The sequence below is a fragment of the Neophocaena asiaeorientalis genome, unplaced genomic scaffold (assembly GCF_003031525.2).
Source record: "Neophocaena asiaeorientalis asiaeorientalis breed wild unplaced genomic scaffold, Neophocaena_asiaeorientalis_V1.1 scaffold479, whole genome shotgun sequence".
In the NCBI taxonomy this organism is placed as follows: Eukaryota; Metazoa; Chordata; class Mammalia; order Artiodactyla; family Phocoenidae; genus Neophocaena; species Neophocaena asiaeorientalis.
The window spans coordinates 4,686,748-4,696,269 of NW_020173774.1; the positions used below are offsets into that span (position 1 = coordinate 4,686,748).

General features: G+C 54.7%; 1 protein-coding gene across 3 annotated transcripts in view; it reads left to right on the forward strand.

Annotated features, from left to right (window-relative positions):
* Positions 1-7,130, forward strand: part of ABCG4 (ATP binding cassette subfamily G member 4) — a 13,310-nt gene extending 6,180 nt beyond the window's left edge. For 2 of the 3 annotated variants that reach the window (XM_024751677.1, XM_024751678.1), the window contains exons 6-15: positions 98-243; positions 1,409-1,532; positions 1,659-1,773; positions 1,968-2,110; positions 3,105-3,203; positions 3,429-3,597; positions 3,693-3,793; positions 4,822-4,980; positions 5,152-5,270; positions 5,406-7,130. In XM_024751677.1, the coding sequence (XP_024607445.1) occupies positions 98-243; positions 1,409-1,532; positions 1,659-1,773; positions 1,968-2,110; positions 3,105-3,203; positions 3,429-3,597; positions 3,693-3,793; positions 4,822-4,980; positions 5,152-5,270; positions 5,406-5,631 (1,401 nt within the window). In that variant the 3' untranslated portion in view covers positions 5,632-7,130. The remainder of the gene's footprint in view (positions 1-97; positions 244-1,408; positions 1,533-1,658; positions 1,774-1,967; positions 2,111-3,104; positions 3,204-3,428; positions 3,598-3,692; positions 3,794-4,821; positions 4,981-5,151; positions 5,271-5,405) is intronic. The other variant, XM_024751679.1, reaches the window with a different exon arrangement.
* Positions 7,131-9,522: the final 2,392 nt, after the last annotated feature.

The following is a 9,522-nucleotide window of genomic DNA, read 5'->3' on the forward strand; positions in this document are numbered from 1 at the left end:
ACATCACGCTTCAGGGAGATGCTTACTTAAATTGGGGTGGTGCTGGGGGAAGCAGAGACTCTGAAGCTGACCTGGGGTGGGTGGGCGGCCGGGCCAGGTGACAGAGATCCTGACAGCACTGGGCCTGATGTCCTGCTCCCACACGAGGACAGCCCTACTCTCCGGAGGGCAGAGGAAGCGCCTGGCCATCGCCCTGGAGCTGGTCAACAACCCACCTGTCATGTTCTTTGATGAGCCCACCAGGTATCTCTCCCACTCCTCTCCCACCAGGATGCCTCCTCCCCTCAGCCCAGAGCCAGGGCTAGAGGCTGCATCTGCTCCACTGCTGGAGACAAGAGCATGTGTTTGCAGCCTCCTGGGACCAGAGAAGGGCTCCACCCCTGCCAGTCCTGTTGCCATAGCAGCCCCATCCTTCACCCTAGCAGAAATCCCGATGTCCTCCTTGACAGATGTCGCCTCGCCTGCTCCTTCTCTCCCCCACAGCCAATCAATCTCCAAGTCCTGCTTTTTCTACGTTCTTTTTCCATCTCTCGGATTCACCCCACCCCCATTCTTAGTGCCAGTGCTTAAATTCAGGACATCATCAACTCTTGCCTGCATTTCTGCAACAGACTCCTATCTCCTCATCTCCAGTCTCTCCCAGCCCATCCTTCTTCCAAACTGCAACCAGAGTGAACTTTCTAAAAGAAAAGTCTGGCAATACTCACTCCCCTGCTTAAAAATATGCGGTGATTCCCATTTGCCCTCAGAATGAAGTCAGAGGACTTACAAGGTCCTGGTCTGAACCTATTTCTCTGGCCTCACGTCTTGCTTCACACTGTCTTGTATTTCATGCTCTAATAATACTGAATCACTTATAATTCTCTTAGTCCAGCCATGTGTTTCATGCCTCTGAGCTTTGCACATGCTGTGTCTTCTGCCTGGAATGCCCTTCACCACCGCACCTGCCCTTCCTCCCTCCCTCACCTGGCTTAGCTCTTTCTTCTGCCAGACTCACTCAGGAACCTTTTCTGACTACCCTCCAACACCTTTGTACAACAGAGCTGAATCCTCCCCCCCCACTTCACCCCCTGTTTCTACAGCATGGTGCACATTATCTCAGATGATCTGTGCATTTCTCTCTCTCTCCCTCCCAACCAGAGTCTATGTCTTATTTATTCATCTTTGTAATCCCAGTGCCTGGCATTCAACAGGTGTTTAATAATAGCTTGTTACACCTACCAGTACTCTGGGCTTCTTGGTACCTCCAAATGCCTGAATCGTACAGTGTGGATGGGATAAAGCGATGGCCAGGGTGACCCCCTTCCTGCCAGCTCCCTCGCCCTCATAGCAGCTGCCCCACCCAAACAGTCCCTTCCCTTGTCTCTGCCCACCTCACCCCGCCCCCTGGTGGCCTCTCTCTGGACAGTGGTCTGGACAGCGCTTCCTGTTTCCAAGTGGTGTCCCTCATGAAGTCTCTGGCCCAGGGGGGCCGTACTATCATCTGCACCATCCACCAGCCCAGTGCCAAGCTCTTTGAGATGTTTGACAAGGTGAGGGTCTCTAGGACTCAAAGGTGACCGGCCTGCGATAGGGAGAGGGAAGGGGTCAGTAGAGGTGTCGTGGGACCTGCCTGACCCGCTCGTGGTGTTTTCCTCGTCCTTCTCTTTCTGCCTCAGCTCTACATCCTGAGCCAGGGTCAGTGCATCTTCAAGGGCGTGGTCACCAACCTGATCCCCTATCTGAAGGGGCTCGGCCTGCACTGCCCCACCTACCACAACCCAGCTGACTTCAGTGAGTGGGGGCCTGTTGGTAGGGGCTGGGTTACGGTGGCGGACCAAACCTGGGGGTTCAGGTCATGCATTTGGGCCTCCCAGGGGCAGAGATCTCACTGTCGCCTGCCTTCCGCGCACACCCTAGGAAGGGCTGGCTTGCCCTTGGGAAGCAAGGATAGATCTTAGCTGAGCACACCCCTCTGTGTCCCCCAGTCATCGAGGTGGCCTCTGGCGAGTACGGAGACCTGAATCCCCTGCTGTTCAGGGCTGTGCAGAATGGGCTCTGTGCCATGGCAGAGAAGAAGAGCAGCCCTGAGAAGAATGAGGTCCCTGCCCCCTGTCCCCCTTGCCCTCCGGTGAGTAGGGGTGGAGAGGGCAGAGTGCAGAGTGGGGGAGGAGAGAGAGGACCTTGGACATGGCCCTGCCAAAGAGGACATGCCCCAGAGGCATCACAACCACTGGGTACTTAGAAAGAACCCAGGACTTGGAATAGACCTGCTATTAGCTGTGTGACTTTGGGCACATCACTTAACCCCTCTGAGCTTCGACTTTCTCATTCATTTATTTGTTCAACAAATTCTTACTGAGCATCTGTAGCACGTTGTCCTTAGTGCCACCTGGTAAGCAAGACTGAAGCTGTCTCTGGCCTCGTGACCAGTGTGGTTTACTATCATCACTAACTTGGAGGTGATGATACTTATTTCACAGGGTTATCGGGAGGACTGATTAGATCATCACACAAAGCTCTTCGCACCGTAGCTGGTACAGTTGGTGTTCATTCCATGCCAGCTCTTTCCCTTAAATGAGATACTATAACCCTGGAAGACTGGGAGGGTTATTGTTGCTGTTGTCATCGTTATTATCATTGTTGATAATATTGTGAAACTGGTGGCATAAAGGTATTATACCCTTAGGGTAAATGTTTTCAATGGATTAAAGAGTAGTGACTGGGGAATTCCCTGGTGGTCCAGGGGTTAGGACTCTGCGATTTCACTGCTGAGGGTGTGGCTTCGATCCCTGGTCGGCCAGTAAGCTGTGCAGTGCGGCCAAAAACATAAATAAATGAATAAAATAAATAAAGAGAAGTGACTGATCTATTAGTAGCCCCCATGGGTGTCCTTAACTCCTTTCTATCTCCTCCCTCCCAAGTTTTTTCTCCCTCTTTGTGTCTCTCTCTGAATCCCACTCTGATTCACACCGCTAAGGCCAGCTTCCAGGTACCCAACTCAATGGTGGAGAATTCTGGAGGACCCTTGCCCCAGGGACGGGCTCAGGGGTTTTCCCACCAGCTGAGCTGGGTGTGTGGTGGGGGGTAGGGTAGGCTCACCTGATCCAGTTTCCTCTCTCCAGGAAGTGGATCCCATTGAAAGCCACACATTTGCCACCAGCACCCTCACACAGTTCTGCATCCTCTTCAAGAGGACCTTCTTGTCCATCCTCAGGGACACGGTGAGACATCAAGTTGGGGGAGGGGAGGCTGGCATAAGCCTGGCCTTGTGGGGTGTAGGATCCCAGCAGCTGGGATGGTGATGGGGCCCCTCCCCCAACAGCTCCCCCTAATGCCCCCGTGGGTCTCTGTGCTTGTGAGGGCACACCCACATTCCTACCCAAGTGTGACCTGCCCATCCCTAGCCTGTGATCCACCCCCACTCCTCGTCATCACCCCTCACACAGGTCCTGACCCACCTGCGGTTTATGTCCCATGTGGTGATCGGCGTACTTATTGGTCTCCTCTACCTGCACATCGGTGACGATGCCAGCAAGGTCTTCAACAACACGGGCTGCCTCTTCTTCTCCATGCTCTTCCTCATGTTTGCCGCCCTGATGCCAACTGTGCTCACCTGTGAGCCGAGCTGCCCTGGGCGTGGGACGGGAGTGGGAGGCACGGGGTAAGGCCAGGGTGCTGGACAGCTGTGCCTAATTGGCCTGTGTCCTCAGTCCCCTTAGAGATGGCCGTCTTCATGAGGGAGCATCTCAACTACTGGTACAGCCTCAAAGCGTATTACCTGGCCAAGACCATGGCCGATGTGCCCTTCCAGGTGAGCCTCTTCCTCCCCCGCCACTGCCTCCCTCCTGTCTTGCTCCTTCCATCCTTGCTTGCTTGCCTCCCTTAACTTTGTTACCTGCCATCCTTTCCTTGACTTCTTCTCACTTAGCAACAGGTGGTGAGCACCTACCATGCACCAGGCTCCATGCCAGGCACTAGGGGATATAGCAACAAACATGATGGAAGTAGTCCTGACCTTGTGGAACTTATGTTCCGGTGAGAATAAGAGAGGACAAACAGAAAATGATGAAAATAACAGCCCTACAAATGACTCTGTGAATCTTATTCGAGGCAGTAGAGAATAGCGTGGGCTCTGGAGCCGTACTGCTCCTCGTTAGCTGTGAGACATTGGGCAAGTCACCTAATCACTCTTTGCTTTAGTGTCTCATCTATAAAATGGAATGATGATAGTATCTACCTCGGGATTGTTTATGAGAAGGAAATGAGTTAATACATGTAAAGTGCTTCCACTGCCCTGTACCAAGCATCAGGGCCACCAATAATCCGTAGGGCACCACCTTTAAGCAAGTTAGAAAACGTGTCCCCTCCTCAGGGTGGAGGCTGCACTGTGCTAGGGTGAGAAGAGCTCAGCTGGGGCTCCACCTCTGGTTGCCTCTTGGTTGGGCGCCTTGTGCAGGGAAGAACTTGCCCTACCGTACGTGGTAGGCTCGGTCCCTGTCCTCCAGGAGTTGATGGCATCCAGGGGAACAAAACCCTCACATATATACAGTTAATTAATTAACAATATAAGGAATATGCTGGTCCAGATGGGAAGGACCTTCAGAGAAGTCATCGTGCCTGAACGGGTCCGAGCGGGCCTGATGGAAGAGGTGAGACTGGAGGATGAATGAGGTTCTTAGAGCCGGGGTGGAAGGGGATGTGCCAAGTTCATGCGACTGCATGAACAGGAGTGCAGAGGCAGGAGCAGGCACGGAGGCTCTAGCAATTGCTGCCCTAGAGGTTCTGCCTGGGTGGAGTGGAGGGTCTGGGCCTCTGCCCAGCCCTGTGCCCACTCCCCAGGTGGTGTGCCCGGTGGTGTACTGCAGCATCGTGTACTGGATGACAGGCCAGCCAGCTGAGACCAGCCGCTTCCTGCTCTTCTCAGCCCTGGCCACTGCCACGGCCTTGGTGGCCCAGTCTTTGGGGCTGCTGATCGGAGCTGCCTCCAACTCCCTACAGGTGAGGGGCTGGTAGGTGGCGACCCCCAAGAGGGGGGACGGAGTCTGGTGGAAGGAATCAGGGGCTGGCCTAAGGAATGGGATGGATCTATGGGAAACCTGGGGGCCACCCCAGTCCTGGGTCTGTCCTGATCACCCCTGTGATGGCCCGGTCGCCTTCCCTCCCCTCCAGGTGGCCACATTTGTGGGCCCAGTTACCGCCATCCCTGTCCTCTTGTTCTCCGGTTTCTTTGTCAGCTTCAAAACCATCCCCACTTACCTGCAATGGAGCTCCTACCTCTCCTATGTCAGGTCAGTGCCCCTTCCTCACCATCTGCCCCTGCTCCTCCGGGTAGGAGGCCAGGCCCCAAGCGCGGCTCTAGCAGTTTGCCCAGGGAGCAGGGTCCCTGTGCTCTGTGTCCCGCTCTGATGCCCTTGCTTGCCTAGGTATGGCTTTGAGGGTGTGATTCTGACCATCTACGGCATGGAGCGAGGAGACCTGACCTGCTTGGAGGAGCGCTGCCCTTTCCAGGAACCACAGAGCATCCTCCGAGCGCTGGATGTGGAGGACGCCAAGCTCTACATGGACTTCCTGGTCTTGGGCATCTTCTTTCTGGCCCTGCGGCTGCTGGCATACCTTGTGCTCCGTTACCGGGTCAAGTCAGAGAGATAGAGCTTTGCCCTGGCCTGCGCCCCAGCCCCTGCAGCAGGAAGCCCCCGGCCCCGGCCCTTTGGGACTGTTTTAACCTTGTAGACTTGGGCCCTGGCTGCTGGTGCAGCCGTCCTCCCCTCTCTCAGATCCTCCACAGGCTGGCTGTTGGACTGCGCTCCCAGCTGTGGCCCTGGGGCTGGGGGTGCCAGGCCTCCCCGCCACGCCCAGGAGTCTTCCCAAGTTGATGCGGTCTGTAGGTCTGTAGCTTCCTCCCTCCTCTTTCCAACATCTGCATGCAAAGACCACGGGGAGGCTGCCACCCGCCTTCTGCCCCCACAACTCCCCTCCTCTGTTGTCTGTCTGGGAGCCCCAGGCTCTCCAGGCCCCCTGACAACTGACCAAAGTGGCCCCCCCCGGGGGTCCCCACCACACAAGTGTTTGTAAACTGGGCTGTTATAAGGTTGGTGTTCCAGGGCTGGGCCCTGGTGGGGTCCCCTGGATGTCCCATTTGGACGTTGGAATGGAGCAGGGATGGACTCTGGAAGTCTCTTCCTCCTCCTCACCTCTCCCGGCCCCTAGACCCTGGCTGATTTGGACAATCTGTTGGGACAGAAGCTGGGTTTTCTGTCTGGATCATCCCTCCCAATCCTGGGGATTGGAGAGGCCTGGCGCCATGGGCTGTCCCCTGGACTCCTCCCCGTCACCTCTGGTGGGGGCTGGGCCTGTGGCACCTCTGCAATAATGTCTGTGTTTCTCTCCCATCTGCCACTGGAACTGGAGAATGCACTTTATTCTCAGGGGTGAGTGGGAGAAGACCCAAGCCTCCTTTCTCGCTGCTCGCGTGGTCCCGCAATGCTCCCTCACCTCTCCTGAGTTACAGGCACATATATGCGAACAGGGAATCTCGGCCCTACACACACTCGCTGTCCCGCTGTGGCTCACAGGAAGAGTGATGGTGGTGGTGACGGTGGGTGCTGTGGGAAGGGCTGTGTCAACCTCCTCCCAGGGATTCCGCTTTGATTCTAAGGATGAGGCTGGTGCTGCCCGGGGCGCCTCCAGGATCTGCAGGTGTCTACCCACCAGTCTTCCCTCCCTCCCTCCGTCCCAAGCCAGGGGTGGCACAGGGCACCAGCTCCCTGGAGTTCAGGAGCCCACACAAGCACAAGCATGAGCAGAAGATGGACTTGGCCGCTGCCACCCCATGGCTCTCCTTTTGTGTGTCAAGCTGGCGGTCTCACTCCCCCTCTCCTTCCATGGCCACTTGCTGCCCATTCAAACTCTTGTCCGCTTTCTTCCACCTGCTTTCTATCAGCCAAGGTGGGCCCTGGGCACCAGAGCGACAGACACACCTAGAACATGTCTGGCTTTCCTGGGGGTGCGGGTCCAGGCTCATTCTTCTTCTGATTTCACCTTCCCCTAGGGCTTTTGTCCCCCCTTTGTCCTGTACACACACCTCTCTACCTTCCTTGCCCTGCCACGGATTCTCCCCATCACACAGAGATGCCAGGTGTATTTGTGGGAGTTCACCCATTATTAATAAAACCTATATTTATACAGTATGCAGTGTGTAAATGTGTGTGGGTCTGGCACCTGGTACCATGGGCTGTGAGAGCTCTTGGCAAGAAGTCTATGAGCTTCAGGGAGGCTGTGGCAGGGGAGGGGAAGTCAAGCTGGTGAATGTGTATCTTATGGGATATTTGTAGCAAGCGCCGCGTCTTACAGATGCTTCTGTTCATTATCTCAAGGGAGTGTCAGGTCAACCCTGCATTCTCTCTCACGACAATCCATTGTGCAGATGAGCGAACTGAGACTTGGACTAAGTAACTTGCCCAAGGACCCTTAGCTAATGGAAGTGGGAACCAGCTCTGACAACCAGGTCTTCTGCCTCTGGACTCCCCATCCTTGGCCTTGGCCCATTATGCTTGTTACTGGTGGATCTGCAAGCTGCGTGCAGGGGCTCTGTGTCTGTTGCATAGGTGCATTCTTGCCTGAGTGATATGTGACTCTCTTTTCAGAACTCACTGAGCCCTGGTTCCCCAGTTGTGCCTATGGGGGAGCGGGGAGGTTAGGGGCTGTGGAGGCAGTGAGAAGCAGAAAGCCCCAGGGACCTAAGCCCCAGGATGAGAGTGGCAGGAACCCCACTGGGCTCAGCACAACTTTCCTCATTTCTTCCTCGCCTCTTTCCTACCGAGCCACACTCCCATGGCCAAACCGTCAACCACCAGGACTACAAATGGCTCCGGTAGCCTGAGATTTGGAGTAGGCAATGGTCCAGAAGGTCTTGAGGGCTGGTGGCGGGATGACCCAAGAAGCAGTACCTTGTCTCTCCCTCTTCCCTCCTGATCCTGAGCTTGGGGACTAAAGGAAGGGGCTGCCGTCAGTCCTGCCGGCTGCCTGGAATACCCTACTTGTGCTATGCCCTGGGCTAGGGTAGGCCCCAATCTATGACTGGATGGGTGCTTGCCTGGAGATGGACTAACTTTGTTTCTTATGGGGGTGGGAGCGGGGGGCGGGAAGTGGTGCATGGGAATGGGAAGTGGGAAGTCTGAGTCCTAGCTCCTGGAATTCTAGCTAGCTTGAGGGGGCACTCTGGGTGTCACCTTCTCCCTGGAATGATACCAATACGTGGCTCCTAAAAGTCAGAGGGCACAAAATTCTGCCACTGTATAGTCTTTCTTAAGATTCTTCATTTTTACTCTTTCTCTTTTAAGATGAAATTTAAAATACTCCCCAAAGAGTAAAATTTATAAGTTCACACATCCGTAAGTTCCCCTTGGAGCTAAAGGAAATGAACAGACATTCCAGAGCCATCAAGGGCCATTCAGGCACCGAGAACATTCGTAGAGTGGCTCACATATTTGGGAAGAAAGCTCTTTTGATTCTTGGAGCAACCCCATGAGGCTACTAGGATGAGTATGGTCATTTCCTCCTTTTACAGAGAAGGAAACCAAGGCTTGGAGAAGCGACTTGAGCGAGCTCTCAAGATGCTGTGCCCTTTGCCCCGGAGAACCACCTGCGATTTCTCTCCCCACTAGTCTCAGTAACCTGCAGAGGGGGGGCATCCAAGCATGTTTTGAAATGGGCCCACTCTCCCTGAATGCCGAACTTCCTGGACCCAGAGATCATTTCCTTCAACGCAGCTGCCTTCTGTGACAGGGTCTGTGCAAGGTGCTGGAGGGCAGAGATGACCAAAGCACTTCTCTGTGCTGTGGCTCTATAGCTCCTGCTGCCCCATCCTGAGGTCCGACGACAGAGCACATGCCCACAGTGTGACTCACAGTACTTCTGTCTGCAAGAGGCCAGTCAAATTATATGTTATTAATAAAACCTACATGGCTGTCGTGCCCGCTGAGGGGTGGGGGAGGGGAATGTCTTGCTCTGAGCTGTGTCCAGTAACGCAGCCAGGGGCCTGTCAGTCTCACGTGGCTAGGTAAGTGGAGTGAAGCTAGAGGAGTCCTCCAGGCCTGAAATGTCACCCCTAAGATCACATTCACAGCGTTACTCTACCTCCTCTCCCCGCACCCCATCCTACTCCTCGTTCAGATCTTTGTTAAAATCAAATGTGCTCTTTTCCGTGCTGCCTGGAATGCCTTTCTCTTCTCTGGCTTTTTAAAATTTTTATTTATTTATTTTTGCGGTACGCGGGCCTCTCACCGTTGTGGCCTCTCCCGTTGCGGAGCACAGGCTCCGGACGCGCAGGCTCAGCGGCCATGGCTCACGGGCCCAGCAACTCCGCGGCAATGGGGATCCTCCCGGACCGGGGCACGAACCCGTGTCCCCTGCATCTCAACCACTGCGTCACCAGGGAAGCCCTATTTTTATTTTTTAATTGAAGCATAGTTGATTTACGATGTTTCAGGTGTACAGCAGAGTGATTCAGTTATACATGTATGTATATATATACACATATAT